General features: G+C 46.7%; 3 protein-coding genes across 3 annotated transcripts; 1 reads left to right on the top strand and 2 right to left on the bottom strand.

Moving 5' to 3' along the window:
• Nucleotides 1-3,778: 3,778 nt before the first annotated feature.
• LOC101781888 lies at nt 3,779-8,507 on the bottom strand. Its single transcript, XM_004985787.3, has 6 exons — nt 8,194-8,507; nt 7,478-7,632; nt 7,192-7,271; nt 4,957-6,663; nt 4,700-4,868; nt 3,779-4,610 (listed from the first exon to the last, which is right to left on the bottom strand). The coding sequence occupies exons 2-6, from the start codon at nt 7,545-7,547 to the stop codon at nt 3,970-3,972; spliced, it is 2,667 nt and encodes an 888-aa protein (XP_004985844.1). The 5' UTR covers nt 7,548-7,632; nt 8,194-8,507; the 3' UTR covers nt 3,779-3,969.
• Nucleotides 8,508-10,930: 2,423 nt separating this feature from the next.
• On the bottom strand, nt 10,931-15,176 carry LOC101782829 (cancer-related nucleoside-triphosphatase). Its single transcript, XM_004985790.3, has 7 exons — nt 15,026-15,176; nt 14,861-14,948; nt 14,674-14,764; nt 13,250-13,334; nt 12,950-13,106; nt 12,523-12,634; nt 10,931-11,501 (listed from the first exon to the last, which is right to left on the bottom strand). Exons 1-7 carry the CDS (start codon nt 15,068-15,070, stop codon nt 11,480-11,482), a joined length of 600 nt encoding a protein of 199 aa, XP_004985847.1. The 5' UTR covers nt 15,071-15,176; the 3' UTR covers nt 10,931-11,479.
• A 1,119-nt stretch (nt 15,177-16,295) lies between these two features.
• On the top strand, nt 16,296-21,871 carry LOC101781486. The gene is made up of 9 exons (XM_004985786.3): nt 16,296-16,644; nt 17,251-17,299; nt 17,394-17,481; nt 17,575-17,620; nt 17,705-17,803; nt 19,048-19,116; nt 19,696-20,005; nt 20,088-20,215; nt 20,412-21,871. The coding sequence occupies exons 1-9, from the start codon at nt 16,363-16,365 to the stop codon at nt 21,246-21,248; spliced, it is 1,908 nt and encodes a 635-aa protein (XP_004985843.2). The 5' UTR covers nt 16,296-16,362; the 3' UTR covers nt 21,249-21,871.
• The last annotated feature ends 1,672 nt before the right edge of the window (nt 21,872-23,543 follow it).

Here is a 23,543-nt window from a genome sequence, read left to right as displayed (position 1 = left end):
TAGCCCTCGAACCTTAGGTTGAATCGAAGAATCAAGCTGAGGGTCAATAAAATCTTGAATCTTTTTCTTTCATCTTGAAAAAATCAAGTATTTGGTGTAATTTATCAGCCCCCGAGTCTTGAAATGATTAAATAATCAATTCAAGAGTCTATCAAGGTTTAGTCTTCACGCCAGTCGTCATTTGAGTAGTTTTGCGGCATCCAGCCCTCAAGCTTATACGGCAGGTAAACCGTAGGAGCCACGTCGAGTAGTTATTTGGCGCTTAGCCCTCAAGTTTGGAAGCTAGCTTAGACATTGGAAATATTCCGAGCAGTAATTAGTGCTTAGTCCCCAAGCCTGGGAGTTAGCAGAGCCACTGGAGATATGCTGAGTGTCCTGAAAAGTCATCGCCGAAGCTTGATCTGCAAAAAGAGATGCATATAATATGTAGCATATTTGTAAAATTTTGAAGATACTACCGAAATTTACTCAGTATGAATGTAAATGTTGTGTGTCATTTTCTTGTTTCGGCTATATTTCTTCCGAGTAGTTAGCCTGATACATTTAGGCTCTCAGTCCCTGTTTAGCTATTGCCATTACGTATGAGATCTGTGTCTCGTGTACACGTACTAGCACTGCTGCTACGCGTCTGAGATCTTTGTCTCATGTACACGTCCTAGCGTTTAGGTATGACAGAAGATCTGAGGCTTTCACGGATTAAGGCGTGTTCTGCTTGAGGAGATTAGTGACCGCTAAGAGGAGACAACAAAAATATGTAATCGATATTGCGATAAAAAGAGAGCACGATTGCGCGTAAAAATAGTCATTCAAACTTTTTTGCCTTTTGGTGAGGAGAGCGAGTGTTGCCGCACATAGGATTTGTGCCTCCTTAGGGGGTAGCCGCTACGAGCCTCTAGCACTCAGTGCACCAACCTCATGGCCGTAGCCTCCGAAATTCGATGTACCAAGCCTATTGGCGGATCTTCCAAAACTTAGTGCACAAAACCCCTGGCTATAGCCTCCTAATTCGGTGTACCAAGCCCATGGTTGTCGGTTAACATGTCCTAGAAATAATTGGTAAAGTGTAGCTCTGGAGGGTAATTTCTATCGAGAGACGTACACAAAAAAAAAGTACTCGGCGCGTTTGCCCTGCATGCGAAAAACAAGCGAAAAAATTATATAAAATAATTAAAAAAGTGACTTAGCTTGATTCGTGGATGATCATCGATGAAGCCGTGGCGGTCGTCGTGAAGCCGCGACGGTTGTTAATGAAGCCGACTAGTCAGAGTTGATTCCGACTAGTTGTTGATCACGTGGAACCCGCCCTCAACTAGTTTGTAGTCGATACAAGAAGTTTTAGGTAGTTGTTATTGTGTCACCGAGCGTTCTGGTGAAGCCAGCGCAGTCATGCATGTTGAAGTGCCACGTGCATTTCTTGAGTACGTGTAGTGAAGAGGAACATATCTCCTGGTAGCTTTCCTGGTACGTGTACTGAAATTCCAAAAAGTAGCCTTGCATGGGGAGTACTCGAGCTGATAGTTTCCTCGATCCGTGCACGAGCAGTAGATGGAATATTGATTGGCTTTCATCACTTCAATATAGGATTCGGCAACCGGAGATAATTAGCATAAGATGCATCGACGGTGACTTCGACTTGGAGATGGAAAAATAATTCCGCCGGTATTTTTCCTTCTCACGGGCATGGAGCAGTAGCGGATCGTTAGCCTTGAGCGACGCACGGAGCCACGAAGGATGATCAGCTATAGCAGTGCGACTAGTGCTGCAGTTTTTTGCATGCAGACGAGCCGACAACTGATTGATCTCCCACCGGCTTCTCGTATCCGCTTCGAATTGGAACTCGGCGACTTCCTTCTCATCGAGTAGATTGATTTTGAAGATAAGGTCCTTTAAGCTCGCCCGATGATCTCGATGATCACCCCTACCTGCCACGCCGGATGTCGGCCCGACAACCTACCAAGGGTATCCCGAGGTAGTAGATTGGTTGGTGGGGGATCACCGGATTTGTAACTTGATGGTAAAAGCGAGGACATAAGACAACTTTATATAGGTTCGGATCGTCAAAGTAGCGTAATACCCTACGTCATGTTTGGGGTGTTGTATATTGCGCCGCGCCCTGCGCTTGGGTGTTGTTTGGTGTTAAGGATTTGGTCTTCCATCATGGTTTTGTTGATCTAAGTACCCCTACCCTACTTTATATACTCCAAGGGATGTGATTACTAATTGGTTACAAGGAAATGTTCAAGTAGGATTACAAGGTATGAGTTATAGTAGGATTGCAGTGAATATTAGTGGAAGTCCATCTTCTTCCTTACTTACAGGGTACTGCTAACATCAGTCCCCTCACTCTTTGTACATATTTGTAAGTATGTGACGCTAACTCTCTAACCTTAATATATAAAATAAAGTGTTGTGAGGAACTCCCCAAAGTTTGCCTTAAAAAAGGATAGGGTTGGGTCATGCACCCGCATCGTCAAACACAAAACCGTTGTGCTGCATGGCATTGAGCCATCAAATTGCTTGTCTCGCTCTCACCGTTCTCACGCTTCTCATGCTATATAAAAAGAGGATGCTTGTCTTCTCCGGTCGCCATTGAGATCCTCCAAATTCAACAACAGTTTTGTTTTGTTTCCCTTTCTCTCCGGCGAGAGGCAGACGCAGGCGACCACGACAGGTGAGCGGTCACCGCCAGCATTGCCCTTTGCACTCTCCTTCTTACAAAGTTGCGATTCTAACCAGGTCACTCCTTTGACATCAAGGAGCGCGAGATGGATAAAATTGTACATAACTAATATACAAAATTTTATACTCCATCAGATTCTATATACAAGTCATTTTAATATGTTTGAACAATAGGTCATATCAAGAACTTTTATTATTTTTCCTCATGATTTATGTGTATTATTACACAAAATATTATTTTTAAGGTTAAATTGAAATTACGGCCATTGTTAAGTGAAAAACAAGTAACAAAAAATGTGAGTTCATCTACACATTTATGGTACAATAATTTAAAAATAGATGTAGAAAGATTTTAGATATAAACTGCAATTCCCAACTTCTCAAAGCTAATCATGTATTTGTAACTTATTATAATTGTTACATCACTAGTACGTAAAATATCTATCATGGTGATTTTTTTTCTACCGTATGATTTAAAATCTTGCAGAACGTATTTTTTAATATTTTGTTAGCATAAAGACTATTTTTTTTTATAGTTGAGACAATTTTGTTGCAAGTCCCTCAATGGTGGAAGGAATCATAGACCAAGAGCAAGTAAAGATATAAAACACCAAAAGCAGAATCACAGCCAACCTATAATGTTGTTTGGAAGGGCGCGGCCGAATGGACTATATTGTCTTTGCACAAGCTCGCCCGAATACGAACAGAAAGGGCTAGCTAGGTACTCGGTGTTCAGCAAATGGATTTGGTACTGCGTGATGCTTGTCCGATTGTCACTAATCTTATTCCTTCTGTTTGACAAACTTAAAAGTTTAACTCTTCAGCAGCAAGAAAACTCATGTTCACAGACTCTCTGTTTACCACTCTATGTGCAAGCCTTTGTCGATTACAGCATTTAGAGGAAAATATTGAAGGGGCTCACTTTAACAGGCGTAAAATTGGGGCTCAAATAAAATTTCTTGAATTTCAAGTTTTTTTCCCTAAATGAAAAGAATACCGTCGAAATATACAGCTATTTTTCCTAGGAAAATGTGACACGGTAGGCAAGACTTGGTGCAAAAACTGCACCAAAAATAATAAAAAGCTCGCATTCCTTTTTCTAAATCCACTCTATTTTTGCTTCTTTATGCATTTCTTAGTGTAAATTTAGAATTCTCCACGCGCAAACATAGTTACATTTTTCACTCACCTAACACACGATCGCAATTCCAGCAAGCACTCAGAAGAGGTAAAAAAAAAAAGGCACCCTAAAATGTACAAGTATACTCGTCAGAAGAGACCTACGAATCATCAGTCCCCCACGTTGAGGAGCACGTCCCACACCATCTCATCAACCAGCTCGTCCAGTATCTCCGCCTCCACCTCTTCTCCGAACGCGTCGGCGTCGTCACGGAACGCACCATGCCACGCTGACATGCTCAGGTCACGGCCGATCAGCACGTCCACGGAGGCAGAGCTCGACGTCTTACTATGGCTTGGAGGTTCTAGCCACACCTGCACGGACTTCCACAGTGCCTCTAGAAGCTTCTTGCCGCCGGGGGCTCTTCTTGGTGCTGCGGCATAGAACTTGTCGAATGTGCAGAGCGTCGTCGAGGACCGGACAGCTCCTGGGAGCGCCTCGTTGATCAGGTCGAAGAGGAGCCGGTGGTCGATGGCTGCCGCACCGACATTGGATGAAGCTGCCACGGTTGAGGACGAGAACTCGACTTCCTCCAACACCCGCTTGGGGATCGGCTTAGCTTCGCAGTCTGATAACAAGTTGACGGGATTCTGCCTCGATCTGTACATGCCGGCGACAACGAGAACGTCTCTGATGAAGGATTTGATAGGGTGATCTAACTCGTCCATGTCGTCGTCCTGGTCGTCCAGGACAGGACTTGTCTCAGCTCGTTCTTCAGTCGTCTGAAATTGTTCTGACAAGATTCCTGGTTCTGCGAGAGGTTCTTTGATCAGAACTCATGGCAAACATAATCACTGAAGAATGTATTCAGTGTAGCATCACTTGATGCTTGGTACTCACCACAACCACTTGAGATCATGTCCTTTGTTGCCGTCCTCAAGGGCGATCGGTGCCCGCTGAAGGCGGCCTCCAACGGCGAGACAGGACTTGGGTAGCCTCCCCTGCTCATCTCGTCAGGCGGGCTGCTGCACCACGACGCCGGGCTCGGCGGCACCTCGGTTGAGTTCTCCTGCATGCAACCAAAGAAGCATCAGTCTCATGTCAGATTGCAATGGCTCTGAAAAGAAAAACCATCAACCTTGGTGGAGTTGCCTCACCTGGAGAACGCCGGGGTGTATGAGAACCGAAGGTGCGGTGACCAGCGTGCCGATCGGAGGGAGGTCGTCCGGGAACGACGACTCGTCGGAGGCGTGGAACTTCTTGCCGAACAGCTTGGCTCTGAGCCCCAGGTTCTGCCTCAAGTTGGACACCTTGCCTTTGATGCCGAAAGCGTCCTTCCTCCCTTTCCTCTCCTCTGACGACGACGGCCTGCTCCCGTAGCCTTCCTGCTTGCGCTGCAGCCGTGCGCCGGTCAGCACCCGGGGCTCCTCCGAGAGGAGCTTCACGAAGGTCGTCCCGGACACCGGCGCCGAGAACGACCTCATGAGGTTTCTCGGCGATACCGGCTCCGAGTCCAATTGGGTCGTTGGTGTCTTGTTTGATGATCCGTATCTGAAGGACCTGACGTCGGACTCGATCGCGCACTTCTTCTCCTCCTTCCTCCTGATCTTCCCCTTCCTTGATGCCATGTCGTGCCTTGGCTTGGGCCTCGGCTCCTCGTCGAACGACGTCGAGGCGGCCCTTCTCCGGTGAGAGAACGGCGGCTCGGCGTCCGGCTCCCTTCGCAGCACGTTCTTCAGCCTGTCAGAGAGCTGCCTCCTGGCATCTCTGCCGATGTAATCCATCTGGTTCTGGCCATTGAATGGCACGTCGCTGCGGTATGATCGTGTCGACTCCGACCGCACCAGCGCCGGGTGCAAGTCCCTCGTGACGTTCTCCCTGATCTGGTTTGCGATGTTCCGAGCGATCTTCTTCGGGTCGGCCGGGATGTCGCCGACGGCCCACCGGTTCGCCTTGTCGTCGGAGGCCATGCTCCCCTCGAGCTCAATCTTTAGCCTCTTCTTCACCTCCTCGAGGAAGGCCTCCATGTTGTTCTCCTTCTTCACCAGCTCCGGCGACCCCAGCGACGACTCCTCGATGTCGTCCATGCTCAGCTCCGGGCAGGGCTTCAGGACGACGATCCTCGTCGGCGACAACGACCTCTCCTCCTCGTGGTAGAACCTGGAGAGTGGCAGCCTCGTGGAACACGCGTCTGCGCTCGCCAGAGAGAACGTACGGCTGCCGGAAATTGATGTGCTGCTCTCCTTGCTTCTTCTCCGATGCACATCGTCATTGGAGTGAATGTACTTGTTGCCACTGCTAGCATCTTTCCCTTTGTGGTGCTGGTGCCTGTACGGCACGATATCCGTGCACTTGTCATCGTCGTCGTCATCGAGGTTGCTCTCCAGTTCAAAACTTCTTGATTGCTCCCATGCTCTGCTCGCCTGCCATGCCTCGAACTCCTTCTTGAACTTCTGCAGCTCCTCCTCTTGCGGGTGCTCTCGCGGCTGCGGCTTACTCCACTCATTGTTCCTCTTGCTAGGATGCCCAAACACATCCCTCTCGTCGTCGTAGGCTCGGATTTCTTGCTTTGGTGCATGCTTGATGGAGTCCTTATCGTGTGGCACGAAGGAGACATGCTTGGTTGAGATCATTTCAGAAGGATCTCTGCTTCTTGGCACTGATCTTCTTTCTTCTGAACGGCTGATGGATTCAGTGCTTGTGTTCAGTGGAGGTGAATCCATGCCCATCAGTCTGGCGATGACGCTGGGCCTCTTCTGGCCTTCATTTGTTCTGAAGGAAATGTCCTCATGGATCAGCTTCTTGATTGGGGTAGAGCTGTGGCTGGGCCCGGATTTTGGATACTGCCTCATATTGCAGGAATACTGTTAAATTCACAAGAAACTCAATCAGATCATCGTAGTTTCTTGTTCGTCACCTTTTGCACAATAAAAAATAATACAAACTTTCCAAATAGTAACTGGACGTTGCTTCATCTAAAAGAAGAAAAATACTTGATGTGCCTAATGAAAAGTTTGCTCATTGAATGGAAAGATGACAATGAGGCAAAGACTAGTCAGTAGATGCAGCAACAGTAGATGGAAGAAGATGGGGGCCACGTCTAAAGAAACAGCAGATGAAGGTCTACCACTTGACATTATTAATGCAGTTTCTGTTATGTCGTGTCAGGTAACTACAGTCAGTTGCAAGTACAGATTGGAGCTAGCAACAAAGTTACCAGAGTAGGTACCTCATCGCCCAAGAACGATCAAAGTTTTTTCACGCACACAACGAACTATGCGTCAGAGGAACAAGACATGTTCTTTTCTGAAACAGAACAGTGCCTACTTGTGGGGAACAGAAGATTGAAGGAATTACTCTGACAGAGCAGTACTGGTACAAGGAAGACTCACCGGGACATCCTCTTGGAAAACGCCGTAGCTGTGGGAAGCCTCCAAGGCGAACTCCATGCTGTTTCTTGGAGCTTCAAATCCTGGAAGCATGGATATGGCATATACCAATGAGTTCCCAATTCAGTCATCAAAAAGCCGAGAAATATCAGGAAAAAAACCCCCTCTTGATCAATTTATTCCATCCTTCGGTTATGTTAGCATCCATCAAGGATTCAGAAATTCAGGTCAATTTTTTGTGTTGTAGGATGGTGGACAGAGAGAAATGGATCAGCATGCATCGCCATACCATCGCCCTGTCTCTTGTGCCCCCACTTCCTTGAGGTGCTGGCATGAGAGAAGTCCAGGTACTGCAGCATGATGGTGCCAGCCAGGGAGATCCAGCGTGTGCTTCGATGGCGATATCAGAGTCTCTGCAGGACGAAGGAGATTGACTTTCTTATCCTGCAGAAAGAAGTGCAGGATATCATGTCAGATTCTGCAGAAAGCATGTCACAACCGAAACACCACAGGATTGCTCGTCAGTTTTAAAAAAAATCATTTCCTGCTAATGAAATCAACCTGATACACAAGGCCAGAGCAAATTCAGGCACGCGCAGGATGCTGAATATCACTGTCACAGCAACTGGAATCGATTGGCATTTTGATAAGAGAAGGGAGACATATTTCTAATCGCCACGAATTAAAAGAGATCATAAGAAAAAGGAAGCGGAGCAGGGTCGTATGAACAAAACTCTGTTGAATTCATTTCGAAAGAATCATCCAAGGCCAAGCACACCAGCACATGAACAGAAATGCCAAGTCGTCAACAGAATGGGAAGCTGAACCCCACCCACGTGCAACCAGATCACAACGGAGAAGAAGAAGAAGAAAAGAAGAAGAAGAAGAAGAAGAAACAGCATTTCCTCCAAGAACCAGAAAATGATAACCAACCCAAGAAATCAAATCAATCTGCACGCAGACCGCAGACGCGAATGAACGGAGAAAGGAAGACAAGAGCCATACATCCAAGGATCTCGTCCTGACGTCGCCTCCTCTCCGCAGTCGGCACGCGGCTCCGACGACCAGCCGCCGGCCGTCGCGTGCACAGGCAGAGGCCTCGCCGCAGCTCCTCCAGCCGTGGGAACCCGGGCGCCGCGGGAGGCGAGAAGAGAGATGGAGAGGAGAGGTACGCCGCGGGAGGTCGAGGCTCTTGTTTGTTGATGCGCGCTTATGGCGGCACTCACGAATAATAATTACTACAGCCCATGTAGAGAAGAGAGGGCGGAAGGAAAGCAACAGCCGGGAAAGCGAAAGCTTCTTCCGCCTTTCCCCCCTCAGGCTCAGGCCCTCACCTCACCCACCATTGCCCTTTATTACTTCCACTCGCGGCATCTTTGGCCCTCTGTTGCCACTGGATTAGGCTGTGATCAAATCATGTACTGCATTTGTTGCAACTAGAGTAGTTTTCAACAGATTAGCCAGCATGCATGCACATGTAACAATGTAGTATGATGAAACATTTCTCATTGGCCATCGTTAAGTTGTTACCGTTATGGTAAAAAATGAAAAGATGATGAACTGTCCAGTGGTTGACTACTTGACTTTGACTCCCTTCTGGGCTGGACGGTTGGTGAAGAATTAACTGCTTTACTATCAGGAGAGGAGAGGTTAAAACGAGAAGGTTTTGCAGGGAAGGAGGTGGGAACGGCAGCAGCCAGGTAAATGAGGCCCATCCAGTGAGGAAGATTCTGTAGCAGGAGCCAGGTAAATGAGGCCAGAGAGACAGAGAGGGCTCTTGATAGTATTTTAGGCTGGGGACAGCTCGGTTGTGCGAGGACCCTAGTTGGTGCGCCACACGCTTCGGTTGATCTTTTCCTGCTCTCGAACGCACGGGGGCAGCTCCATTTGGCGCCGTTCCTGATAACCGGCCGTTCCGGGGGCACGGATCGCAGTCGCAACCTGTGTTGGTCACCATCATGTGCGAATCGGATGAGATGTTCCCTCGTTAAGTAGTAGTTTCTTTTGTAGTATTATTACACAGGAGAATCACTTGATGCACCCCAACTGTACCAGAACAATCCTATCCAACTGAAACCAGTGCTGATGAAATGCCGAAGCTGCTGTCTCGTCCTCTTTTTTTTCTTTTAAAAAAAGATATTAAACGTGTGCGGATTACATTTGCAATAGATAATGGTGTACTTAAGCGGTATGGCTGGCTCAGTCCTGGATAGTTTAGCACCTGTTCTCTAGGCTTAACTTAACAGCGCAACAAAAGAGGTTTTGAACAGAAAATCTGTGAGGTCTACGAACATTTCAATTTTTTTTTGCATGGCTTTGAAAAATTCTGGTTCAAAAAAAAATTCATATATCTATGCCGGCTCCATCAATCATCAGCAGCTGCTGCACAAATTATACTAAACTAGAACAAGCATGCATGTACACGACTTAACGACTACGTCTACATAATAACCCCATTATTGATGATGCAACTCGCGCGTATACGTATATTTCCAGGAGGAACACCCCAAATGGCTCCGGGACCGGGTGTGTTTTCTGGGCGGCGGGCACGGCACATCAATGGCGGGGGTACGCCCGGCCCGTAAGGATTGCCGGGGCGGTGTCGCGCGGGGCGCCGAGAGCGACGCGTGATGTGTGTGTGGGATCTGGGCGTGATCGGGGATGGAATGTTGATGACGTCCTGCACGCACGCACACGCACATGCGCCTTGACCCCGGCCAACAACTGCTGCGGCCTGCCGCCGCTTGTTTTTTCCCCGTGTCGTGCGGCGCGGCTGGCTTCTCGTTGGCTTGGCCGGGGAGGGCTGGTTAGTTGCCGCTAGCTATCAGAATTCAGAAGAGATGACAGGCGACATCGCGAACGAGAGCCCCAGATCAGATGGCCACTGTATTATTGGTTCGTAACGCCATGTCTCTGCGCATGTCGTCTCACCAAACTGCCAACTGCAACCGGTGCCTGACGGACTTATGCATATTCCTTACCGGCTGGCCCCAGTGCTCCCTCCGTCCAGTATGGCGTACCGGTACCCAAAAAGAAACTGAACTATGAAACGGCGTGTGAAGAACCACAGGGATACGCCACCGAACATGCAGTGCGTATACCATGCAATGAGGGAGGCACCAATTACTCATGGTAAGGTAAAAGCATCGAGCATGCCTGATGTTGGAGTTCTCCGGGACACCAACCGAACATCATTCCTGTAGAAGCATAAAAGTGCACGGGGCACGGCGCAAGCTTTCGGTAGGAGGATCAATGCCTCTTTCCGTTCTTAAATCCGGCAAGTGATATCAACTGGCATGCGTTCATGCACGGCCATCATTCCTCGGCGGCTCAGCGCTAAACTAAACTTGCATTGGAGGAGGGAAAATTATGCATCCAGGATTAAACAAGTTAACCAGAGGCCCCTCCGGCATGAAGAGATCACATGGTGGGGCTGCCACCGAATCAATACCATTCAGCAATTTCAGTTCCACACCCCACACTGGCACTGCCTAAAGCGAGGCAAGGGCACTGAGGTCATCGGCAAGCCAGCAAGGCTGTCCTCTCAGAAAGCCCGAGATTTCCTCGGAAGCTCAACAGTATGAACGTTTCAGACCAAACACGAAAATGAGCAACTGTTTATGAGTCTTGTGGTCTTGTCACTCGACAACTGTTTTCTTTTCCCTCTCAAATGACTAGTCACTCTATGTCTCTATCAAGAATCATTTCAAGGGCTACGAACACAAAAGAACAGGTTTCCAGTTATGAAGTAGAGGATCAGCAAATCTGCATGTGTATTTCCTTGAAGTTCTTCACTGGTTCCAGCTCCAGCTTACAAACAGGATAATCTGCAGCTAAAAGTCTGCATTTATATATTGTGCACGCCTAAGCATTAATATATTTAGACAAAAACAGAGTATCGTATCTCCTGAGAGATTGCCTTGCACTTTCTGCCTTCAACTAAACATTGTCAACAAGTTTAAAGGAGCTTTCAGTTCTTAAAACTGAAAACTCTGCTCAGATGGTCCTGGCCTCACTTGCCATTTTCTAAGGTTACCAAAACTCACAGCGTTGGCGTTTAATGGCATCTTCCCGGACGGGCTCAAAGGGGGCATGGGGCTCGGTGGGTTGTAAAGGGGTGTCATGATCAGTACACCACGCTTTAATTCTGTGCCCACCTCAATCAAAAGATTGTGCCTCTTTGGGTGAAAATTCCCTGCGATCATTCAGATCAAGAGTCCCCCATAGGAACATGTGTCATGTGAAGTCGCTGCTTGCTTCTAGGATATGCCCTACTCCATTATGAGGTGTCTTAGCAGCAGTGGTCCAAAATGCTGGAAGAAACGGAGAGGGGATTGAGAAAACCTCCTTTGTCAGCCAAATCACACCTATGCAGTGGTTCTTTTGTGCATTGTATCATGACATCAAGAAGTCTATTCAATTTCCAACTCGCTTTTATTGATAGGTTTCATCATTGTGCATAGCTGCCTACTGATACAGAAATTTGATCTTCATTCATCATCATTTAACACTTCAGGAATTTATTATGGGTTAGACATCCTTAAGAGAATCAAATGCGCCGTGACCCATAAGATTACATGTATCATTTGCACTAAACTACCTATCACAAGTCATAGTTCAGTAACAGTTAGCATTGGTGAACATACACTCTAACAAGGAAACGTCACAACTCACAAGTGTTGGTTAAAAATGTCTAAAGCCTCAATCATTATTACTATCCAACTTGATTGCCATTTCGGCTACTTGGTCATCTCTCATAGACAAGATGAGGGTAAGAACTACGGCAAATTTCAGCTAATTGGTCATCTTTAAAAGACAAAATGAGGGTAAGAACTACAGCAATAATTAAGTTACAATGGGGCTGCCAAACCAAGCTGGAGTCATCATGGGCCCAAAATATGCAGGCAGGCACATTAGCAAATTAGTAGCGCAAAGTATGTGATACTTGTTGTAGAAGTCACTGCATGCTATATGCATCCAGACAAGAGAGAGCTGTTGTGATGATAAAACCTTGACTAGGTGAATGTGAATACATGATTGAATAACCACACACAGAACTAAGAAAAACTGAACAACATGCTTCTTGTACATTCAGATTTGACCAGTAAAGCGCAACAACATAGTAATCTGACTGTCTTCTCATTGGTCGGTAAACTTGGAAAAAGGTATTTCAGGTACAACACCATAAGACTTGACCATACGTTCTATCATAGGCTATATGGAACAAGTACTGAAAGAAAACTTCTACTTTAGATTTTGCATAGAAGAAAACTTTAATTCATGCCTTATGTCAGACTAACAAAATGAGGGCACATAGGGTGGTTAGCAAATCACCTCTTCTGCAACAAACTGCTTAACTGATTGTAGATAGTTTCTCTCATCGTATCCCTGTTACCAGTATTTAAGGTGAAAATAGCAGCTCCAGGATGATTCCGCAACCTAGCAACTGCATTTTACAGGAAAAATATTCAATGAGAACTCCAGGGGCAAACCATGGTCAGAATCAGGACTTGCAACTAACTTTAAAGAAAAAACTGGGATAGTATTTCAGTATGACATATCAATTAATTTATTGAATGCATAACATAGCATAGCTAGCAAGCTTTAAACATGTACATGAACACAGCTTCCTCAAATACATTAATGAATTGGCTTGTTAAAGGCAACCAAGGAAATGGTATTTACTGCAATATTTTGTACGGCATAGCAATAATATCAATCAGTAGCCTCTGCAAAGTTGCGAAACAGGATAACATGGTACCTCCTGGAATGTCTCGGCCATTTCTAGGAATCGGTATGGTGGCCAACACTGGTATATTGGATTCAACAACTCTCATTACAGCAGGGAAAAATGCTGAACTGAACAACTCCATCTTACCCACTTCATCAATGATGAAGAGATCTGTGTCTTCCTTGACCTGATATTTCAACAAGAAATATTTAGTAAATTACCTTTTGCATCATAATCAATCAATAACAAACTTCCAAAACTTTATCATGCATAAGCTAACAACAACACATGAATGAGACCCTTGAGATTTCATAACTCAGAATTGCTTACCTGCAGCTCAGGTAATGCTAGCGATTCCAAAGATGCTACATCTACTTTGTATTTCCCAACAGTAGGCCATCGAAAAGACTCTGGGCTGCAAAAATAACCAAGACTTTGATGGTTTGTTTTTACATATCTAAGATAAAAGAATTCAGCACCCATACATCAAAGTGGTATTTGAGGAAATAAGTAATGGCAGATGTGCAGCACTGTGATGGTTCAAAATTATTACATGGGCAAAGAGGTAACTGACACATTAAACTGTCACAACAGGAACTGACAAATTCAAAGTTCATTCAACAATGGAAAATTATGTGACATATAGTGTTATACATGAGCACAAACCAGCATAATTAGCCAGGCGAACTGTGTATTAGACAAGATGCACCATTCTCCAATCATCAACAAAGACAGATTTAAGTCATTCGAGCAAGGCCATCACTTGGCAACGGTGCACTAGAAAGGGTCCTTCATTTAAAATTGAGCGCTAAATTGCAACTATAATTGCAGGTAAGCAATCTCAAGATGTTCGTCTATTTGCTTGAATGCAGAGCAATGCAGTACAGCAGTAGTACCTGATCTTGAAGGCTTGCACAATTAGTCTACTGCTCCGTAGTATCAGATAACTTCCACAGTAGTGATGCATTTAATAATTTCAGTTACCCAAATGCATGGTGCTAAGCAAATGAAATCAGAACAGACATAATAGCAAGGTGAGCCTGACCTGGAAACCTCTGGGTGAGGCTTCAAAAGACCAAAAAAATATGATGGTATGTGTGAACACATCTAGGTTAACAAAATACCAGACATACATCAAAGCAGTATTGCGAAAATAAGCAATGGCAGCCATGCAGTGATGTGATAGTTAAATATTAGTAGAGGGGCAAAGATGCAACAATAGGTCTAACTGGTACGTGCAGGATGGAAGTATGACAACAGGAACTGGAAAACTCAAGTTCATCCAACGATGGAAAGTCTATGGGCAGATGGAGTGTGTGTTTTTAACCAAAAGGGACATATAGTGTTACACATGAGCACAGAGCCACAGACTAGTACAGGTGGCTTGAAAATCTGCGTAATAGAGAAGATGAACCATTTTCCAATCATCACCAAAGATGGGTTTAGGTCATCCAAGCATGGCCATTACTTCTTGCTGGCACGTTGGGAAGGGACTTTCAATTAGAATTGAGCAGTGTAACTAGAATTGCAGGGAAGCAATCTCACACTAGATGTTGGGCTATTTGTATAGATCCACAACAATGCAATATTTCTTGTCGACAGTCATTATTGACGGCTTGAACAATTAGACTACTAATCCATAGTATCAGATAATTTCCATAGCACCGACACATTTCAAAATCCCAATTACCCAAATGCACAGTACCTATAAACAAATGAAACCAGAAGAAGCGTAATAGCAAGGTGAACCCCACCTGGAAACCTTGGATGAGGCGAGCGGTCCACTTCGGCCATCGAGCGTGACAACCTCGAACCCTACCCTTTCCCCACTCTCCCTCACCTCCCCTGCAAACAGATGACACACAAAAGCTGGTGAAATTTCTGGTCGCCAACTGCGCAGAGGAACGAATCGAAGTTCTAGAGGGCTAGGTAACGCAGTACGGGTATAGAAGCCGCGAATGGTGAGGTTCGGGTGGGAGGCCCTGAGGGCTTCGAACACCCGCATGACCAACGTCGTCTTCCCCACGCCCTGCGAGCACCACCCAGGCCGTGAGGTAGCTGTTGGGGAGAGAGGGAGGAGGGTTCTGTGAGAGGTTAGGGGCTTACCGGCGGGCCAGTGACGAAGAGGCACCTCGACGGCGCGCCGGCCATGGGACCGGTAAGGCAGGCGGCGGCGGGAGCGAGCGGCGAGGCGGGAGGCGCCGCGCGTTCGAGTTCTGTGATCCTACGCGCAGCAAGAGACGGAAACCATAGCCGTGTTCATTGCTTTACGTGACCATAGCGTGAAGGCGGAAGTTGTTCACGTGGGCTTGATGGGCTCGATTCTCCACTGGGCTTGAGCCGATGTAAACAAGCTGAGCCCAAACTCTATTACTGTTATTGGTGTTATTTTTCTCTATAAATTTATTATTGATTATCTTGATGCGGACCTAGGGAATATTCTGTCAAGAAAATGTTGAACCTTCTGTCCGTGAGAAATAGGTCACCCTGAAACGGGCATGGCTGCATATCCTTGCATGATGCATCCTATGGTAATGGAGGACTACAATGAGCTGGATACGCCATTATCTCCTGATTGATTGGGGATCTGTCAATCCACACGGGCTTCAACTTGGGTCACCGCTCTTGATTGCTTGATGTGAGGACCCTTTTTTTTTTCAGAATTCATGCCATGACATTCTATGGCAATTTCTCAGCCTACAAAACATGCATGTAACCTCCTCCCTCTCAGAAAAAAGGAAAATGAGCCCGCCTCCTCCATGCTAAACAGTAAACACTATACAAAGGATGTTTGTGCTTTATCGTGTCATTTATTACTGTGCTACAACATGTCCTTGCACCCCATGTTCCTCATAAGTCGACAATTTATCCACAGATCACGTAAAAATATTACTTGGCTCAAAAGATCGATTAGCCTTTTCAAAACGGTAGGGTACAGTGTTTTTTTTTTTTGGAAGGTCCGATACAGTGATTCGATGTAAGAATTGCGGGAAACACAACCGAAGGGAACTCCTATGTGACTGGCAGGTGGGTCACACGGCCTCCTATTCCAACTAGAAAACAACCACCCACACGACCTGGGGGGCACCCACCAATCGGATCCGCCCACGACACACACGAGCCCGGTCCCACCCCCACCAAACGCTCCCGCGGCCGGCCGATCCGAACCCAATAACACGGATACCTTTATCCCGTCTCGCTGACATATGGGGCCACACACAGCTCCGCCCCACAGGTCAGGAAACGGCGGGCCCCGCAAGAGCCGAGCCGCCCGACGCAAACCGAAAGGCCCCAGGAAAAAAATACCAAACGCACGCAAAGCCACACGCACCCCGACCCGTTCCCAGGCCATCACACCACCACCACCTCCTCCCCCCCGCCCGCGCCTCGCCGCGCCGCCGCCGCCGCTGCCGTCGCCGCCGTCGCGGGCCTGCCGGACTCCGATGGCGAAGACCCGCAAGCCCCCTCCCCCACCACCGCCCCCGCCCCCGCCCCCGCCGCCCCCCGCAGAGACGCCATCCCCGCAGCGGCGGCGCAAGAAGAAGGGCCGCCCCTCCCTCCTCGACCTCCAGCGCCGCAGCCTCCGCCTCCAGGCCCAAAACCCTAGCCCCGCCCCCTCACCCTCCCGCAGGGACCCCAACCCCTCCGACGACGATGAGGACGGGGCCGGGAGCGGGCGGCGGCGGCAGAAGCGCCTCAAGAGCGTCCTCTCCGGCGTCGTCAAGGTCGGGGGCCTCCCTCTCTCGCGCCAATTTTTCGAAAATTCCGGGGTTTGGGGACCTCCCCGAGGGGGTTTTGCCCGCGGGACACGCGGCGATGCGGAGCCGTAGTGGTTGGATCTGCGGGCTCGGGATTTTTTTTGGGGGGGTGTTTTGTGGTACGGCTCGCCTCCGTGGTGGGGAATCTAGCGGGGATCAGTGGAGCTCTGATAGTGGCGGTTGGGGATTTTTGCTTCTTGGAGGGCGTTGCTTTTTTGGGCGGGTTTGGAATTCTTTTTGGGGCCTCTGGAGTCCGGCCAGTCTAGGGATCTTGACCCTCGTCAGCGCTTTAATCCTTTCCTTTGAAGGGAACAGTAAGCGGATCTGACAAGCCTTGACGCATTTGACCTCCTTTTTCTCCTATTGATGGGTTGTAAGCACTGTCCGGACTGCGAGAGGCAGAAAAAAGTCGTCGCTTTCAGTGCGGAGCTTGCTGCAACACTTGATTTTTGCTGCAATTCCCACTACATGACGGGATAGTGACGCTTTGAAGCGAAATCGTTATGCATGAATGTGTTTGTTGTGGTGGATTTCTGTTCTGATGGTTGCTGTTTCGGTTCTTTGATGCTGCAGGAGGAGCCGGGGGAGGGAAAGAAGGACGCAGCGAAAGCGACGGGGAAAGGTAAGACTTGGAGGGAAGCAAAAGCATTAGCGTTGAAGTGGTTCAGGGATTTGAATTTTTCGTTGGTTAACGTTTCTTGCGTTTGTGGGAGTAGGGCTTGCTGCGTTGGATGGCGGTGGGCCCACGGGGACGCCCCTCCCAGACAAAAAGTTGCTGCTCTTCATCCTCGATAGGCTCCAGAAGTGAGTGCCCTGGCCCCATCCTGATGTAATTCTCGTCCAATAAGGATTGCTTCGGTTATGTGTGTTTATCTGTCTACCTTGCACTGCTCTCAGGAAGGATACTTATGGAGTTTTCTCAGAGCCTGTCGACCCAGAGGAGGTGAGTAATGGAGGTGTGGTTCTGTTGTGTTTTCAGATGGAAACTCTGTTGCTAATGCTGGCATTTTGTGTGTTCCTCCTCCAGCTTCCAGATTACCATGAGATTATTGAGCATCCAATGGATTTCTCAACAATCCGTGAGAAGCTGTTGAATGACTCGTATTCTAACTTGGAGCAGTTTGAGGTATGCTGCGTGACTGTTTACTGGTTCCACTATTGTAGGTTTGGTTGACGTCTCTGTTTTGTGTAGCCGGCTTTCATTTGAATCTTTGATTTAACTAATGTTTGATAGAATCTGCTGTGCTTTACTGCCGTATTTTGCTGTCCAATTCACTGGTTTAACAATGTCTCTGTAGTTTTCTTGTACAATCTTGTGTTCTTTCCAATTTAATCTCGTGTATAATGAACTAGTGTTTAGTTGATATTATTTCACGTGTCTATCTTTCATTAATCCCTTGTGAGGAACTTGATACTGCTTTTTGGTATTGTTAATAGAATATGCCAGTTGTTTGCTTTCTGCACCAGACAAGAAATTCTTGAGTAACATGCGCTACATTATATCTCTATGTTAATTTTCTGTAGTTGTTGCTGTTTTTACCAGGGGCCAAACTGGGCTCGTACCATATGAGTTAATGTCCTTAATGAAAGGTACCTTTTGGATTGGCATGTAGAGACTTCCTAGGTTGTGGTATAATGATTGTCTTGCACCATTCTGAGATAAAAAAAGAATTCCATTGAACTAAATGATCTTGACCTATTCCAGATCCAATACAGTATTAATTCGTCAAACTCCAGCTTAGTTTATACTGTATGATGATGATAGTAGTAGTCATTCGTAGATAATCAGTTGGATCTATTCATCACTCAAGGGTAGTTCTAACATAGGCTAGATGCCTAGCTTGCTAAAGTGAAATTTCATTGGAATAATTAGTCCAAGACACTTATGAATAATAATCCCAGAACTAGTTGCTATGCCAATAAACCAGCTGCTTTAATAAGAAGTATCAGTACTCAAGAACTTTTCTTATCCAAAGTGGCACTATGCTTCTTGCATATACTTAACTTTATATGCAGTACTGATATCTTGGCTTCAGCGGATATGGAAACATTTGCTCTTTGTAATTGCCAAGTTCATCCCTTGACATAGGGTTACACCAAATGGCGTGTTGTTGCTTTGTTGAATTCCATTTTCTAAATGCAGGATGTCACGCATGTTGTGGGTTTTGAGAATACCAAGTGCACTGGGGTGTTCTAAAATTGATGTGTTTAATTTCCCATAGAAACACTGGAATTTTTTCTCCATATATGTGTTAAACCAAAGATTAAGTATTTGATTGCAAGCTTTGTAGAAATCAAGTCATAATGGAGTACTATTTGTGGTTCAGTAACGTGGATCTTTTGACATTTTATGTTTTTCTGTTTGTGCAGGATGATGTATTTCTACTTACGTCAAATGCTATGTCTTACAATTCAGCCGACACAATCTACTTCCGGCAGGTAATTTTTATAGTGCATGTACTGTTTATTATTATATCATATATATAACCACCTTGTCGCATGCACTGCTATATTTTCTGGATCATGTATGTTTTTTGGTAGTTTTGTTCTTCAGAATATATGTTAAGTGTGAAACTTGTTCTGAGTTTCTGAGTTTTCTTTCAGTTTTGCAGGGACATGCAAATTTGCATGTATGTTTGCAAAAACCATGTGCGCTTTTTGTGTTCTTACTGTAATTGTTTATGTCTGTGATTGCTAGTGCGTTTATTCCTTTTGACGTACTAACGTGGCAACTGTTTTTAAGTCTTGGATATTAAAGGGTTACTTGATTTCTTCCAATAAATCTATAGAAACTGTGTATCAAGTTGGCTATTTTCCTTGGCATGTCTCCTCCAACAACATGCTTTACTATTATAGAAGACACCATATATCTTTTGCAATGGAAAATATACTGATACATCCACATATATAGGCAGCTCAGTTCCTTATCCCTTGAATGTTTCTGCATTGTGGACAAGTTGCTGATACCTTATTATCTTCTAGCCATCTACTTACCTGAAATATTCAATAATCTTTTAGGCACGATCTATTGAAGCTCTTGCCAAAAAGGATTTTGAAAACTTGAGGCAACCTAGCGATGAAGAAGAAGAACCCAAGCCACCAGCTCGAAGAGGCAGGCCACCAAAGAATCCAAAGACAGAGGATGATGTGTCACCAGATCTATCAAATGTAAAAACAAATAAACCTGAAGACAATGCTGATACAATAAGAAAAAGATCTACTGGAGACAGAACTCGAAATACTACCCCATTGAAAGATCCATCCACTTTTCACAGTATGTTTGGTTCCTTTAGTGCAAAAAGAACAGATAAAATCGGTGATTATTCAGGTTAGTTCTTACTTCTACTAATAAATGTTCAGTACGGTGCTAGACATCTGATTGACAAACATGACTTATATAAATCTTCTAGGTTCATCAAAGTGGGGGAAGAAACCCCCTAGTTTAGATGACGACCGCCGGAGTACGTATGATCAGCATTACTCACGTAATAGCTCTCTGTTTGGCGCCTTTGATGATGAGAGGAAACTACTGGTGCCAGTAAGCACATCCTAACCAGATACAGTTTATTTTGAAGAATTCACAAATTTGGTTATAGGTTGACTTTGTGTAAACCCTACTAACTTAACTGTAGTTGATCATTGCAACCACTGCTTTAATCATCTATGCTGACTGGAACTTGCTATGCTAATATTTCTAGTCTATTTGTTTTTTTCCTTCCTATTGCGTGAACCAGGTAGGGGTTCAGCAGCAACATGCATATGCTAGGAGCTTGGCGCGGTTCGCAGCAAAATTGGGCCCAGTTGGCTGGGATATAGCAGCGAATCGTATCAGAAGGGCACTACCCCCTGGGACAAATTTTGGTCCAGGATGGATTGTAGATGGTGAGCCACCCCAAAACTCCCAGTGGCCTCCTGTTGTCACATCCACCAATCCCTCTGAGTCCACTGCTCCACCCAACATGCCATCCAAGATTGATGTCCTCCATCACAAGTCTGGACCGTCTTCAAATGGGGCTGTTACTGGTGAGGAGCATCTAACTAGAACTCAAACAGTACCTTCTACATCAGCAAGCTTTGATAAGAGCTCTGAAATTGCCAGTAAAGTAATCAAGCATGAGAATGGAGCTAACAAGTCATGTGGTGGTATAGATAATACTGGACCAGCGCCTCCATTGCAGCACCACAGCCACAGTCGAGAAATCCACTCTAATATCAATGGCTTCTCCGCTGTGTCAAACGCCATGAGTCAATTTGCTGGACACGGGTTATTTGGATCAGGCATTCCTATGACACATGCTCAGGTGCTTGGGATGTTTTCTGGAATGAATGGTAAAGCCAACGGCTATATCCATGGCCACCAACTAACTGCTGATAGTCTTAAAGCAGCACAGAATGGAGATGTTGGAAAGGCGACAGTCAACCCTGTGCAAGGTGCAAGTCATGATCCAAAGATTGTGAATGATAATAGTTCTGCTCACCCAAGCTTGAACGCTGGTGTCCAGTCATCAGGTTCCCTGCCTAAGGGGAAGTTAGTGAATCCAAAGCATCCTGATCTGGCTTTGCAGCTATGAGCACAGCAGTAGTCATTGACATAGTTTGCCCTAGTACTGTGATCTGTGACACAGGCATGAGTTGAATACTGCTTCTCCGGGCCCAATGCTGAATCATCAGATAGCCAACAGACATTCGTAACTCAACAAGTGGAGCACAGGAGCGAGGAAGAATCAGTCAGAGAATAACACGAGCGGTGGTTGTGGGAAGCGGAGCAGCTAGGCCCTCCATTTAATCATTTGACCCCAAGTGAATTGTTGTAAAAGGGTAGGGTAGTTTGTACAGATTCTAATCCTATTGGAGATGATAATGTTTGGGATGAGGCGGTGCCTGTTGTCCAATTTGTAACATTATAGTAGAAGAGGAAGTATACAAGCAAAAAAGGCAGTGAATAATTGTGCCTTTTCCCCTTGAGAGGATCCATTCCATTTCCAAATGTACGAGTGGCTGATTGTGATAGGATGAGCAACCCTCGGTCAAAGCTTGCCGGAGCGTGACCTGGTGCTGTGATAACATTTGCTCATGTTGCTGTTGTTTTGATTTTTGACCCAGTACAGTTCTGGTTCTTTTTAGGTTTGTTACCGTACGTGGGTATGTTGAATGGCCTGTTCCACCAAATTCAGCATTTTGATGTCATTCTTTTTACTGCATAAGCCAGTGATTACCTTCTGTGGATGATGTGACGTGGGTGATTGCCGCAATATCTCTAAATGTCAAAATGCTGGAATCTCGTTGGATGCGTAGGAAAATGCTGGAATCTGGCAGGATGCGTGTGGTATCTCGTGCTATTCCTGTGAGTGTTGACTGATGCCGAGCCAAGACCATGTTCGGTAGCGGCAGGGGCAACAACAGGCAGCAGCACACGCATCACATGAAGGCAGAGGCAGTCATGATTCGCGTCGTTGTCAATTTGCCATGGCAGGCCGACACCCCTGTCCCAATGATGCGCGGTCGCGGCACGTGAAGGCCCGGGCGCGTGAATGCGTCGATGCCCAAGCCCTGAACTGAACCTGAACGCTCTCCCCTCAACTGAAAGCCTGAACGCCATCATGTTTGGTTTTTGTCCCGCCCGGGCACTCGATCGGCAGCACAGCACAGCGCTCTCCCCATGCGTGCACGCCATGCCATTATTCATTGTGGTGTAGCCATGGATGGACATGGGTGTGACCGCCGTGTGAGTCATCGGCACCCATTACTACTGGGCTGCCCCGGCACCCGGCCCCCGGCCGTCCCATTACTTCCCCACAGTGACGATGCAGCCCCCCTCCAGTACCACGGCGACGCGAGAGGATGCATCGTCCATTCAAAATCTCGTACGCCTTCCGCCGTGGAAAACGCTGTCACGCACGTACCCGGCCGCGTCACAGGAAACTTTGGAGAACTGCGCGCCGCTGAAACCTTGTCACTCTGTGAGCCTGTCAGGGTCGTCGTCGTAGGTTCTGGCTCGTCTTTCGTGCGTGTAGACAAGGACCGGAAGAAGCAAAGATGACGCGACGCGAGTTGGGACTTGGGAGAGGAAATGTGATCAAATGATCCGGCCGCTCTTTGTGGCGAGCAGATGGAATGGAATGAATGGGCTTGATGATGAGGATTCAGTGTGGCGGGTTACCGCAGCTGCACCGGACTGTCCAGTCAGCTCCCTTCACTGCAGGCCGCCAGGGCCAGGTTGCTGTTTCCGGCGGTCACCGCGGCACGTGACGCCGGCCGTGCACGCTCTGCTCCTGTTATCCAAGATGCAAGACGATTGATGACTTGATCAATTAGAACAAAACCAAAACGTTTTATCATACGTTTTACAAAGAGGAAGTGTTTATTCTTTTGTCCCGATTTCCCCGTACAAAACCACCCTGCTCTTGTTGCCGGTTTGCCCAGGCAATCGTCGTCCCGGGAAACCTGGCCTCGTGGAGCCGTGATTGATTGAAACGAGATGGGTTGCTTGAGATCAAAGGAAAGATTATATTGCTCCTAGTGATCGCTAATCCTAGGCTGAAAATTATATTGCCGAGCGATGGGGTGGAGTGGTTCATCGCACTTCGCGGAGAAGCAAGCAGCGTCGTCTTGTCTCGAGCCTCGAGGTTAGGTGAGGGTTACAGGTCACTGCTGCTGCACCCCCGTCTGTTGCGTGATGGCACGAGCAAACCGCTCGCTAACCAACCTCTCCTGTCAAGGAACCTAGGACGATACAGTACAGTCGTACAGAACGTGACGTGACAGTGACATGCACGCACGCAAGTGTCTGATTCAATCAGAACCGATCATTCCATCACGCACGTGATTTAGTGAGGCGATCAGGCAGGGCAACTTCGTACACAGGA

This window comes from Setaria italica, chromosome IX (genome assembly GCF_000263155.2).
Source record: "Setaria italica strain Yugu1 chromosome IX, Setaria_italica_v2.0, whole genome shotgun sequence".
NCBI lineage: Eukaryota > Viridiplantae > Streptophyta > Magnoliopsida > Poales > Poaceae > Setaria > Setaria italica.
Note: the sequence above shows the minus strand (reverse complement) of the source record. Positions and strands in the feature narration are given on the sequence as shown.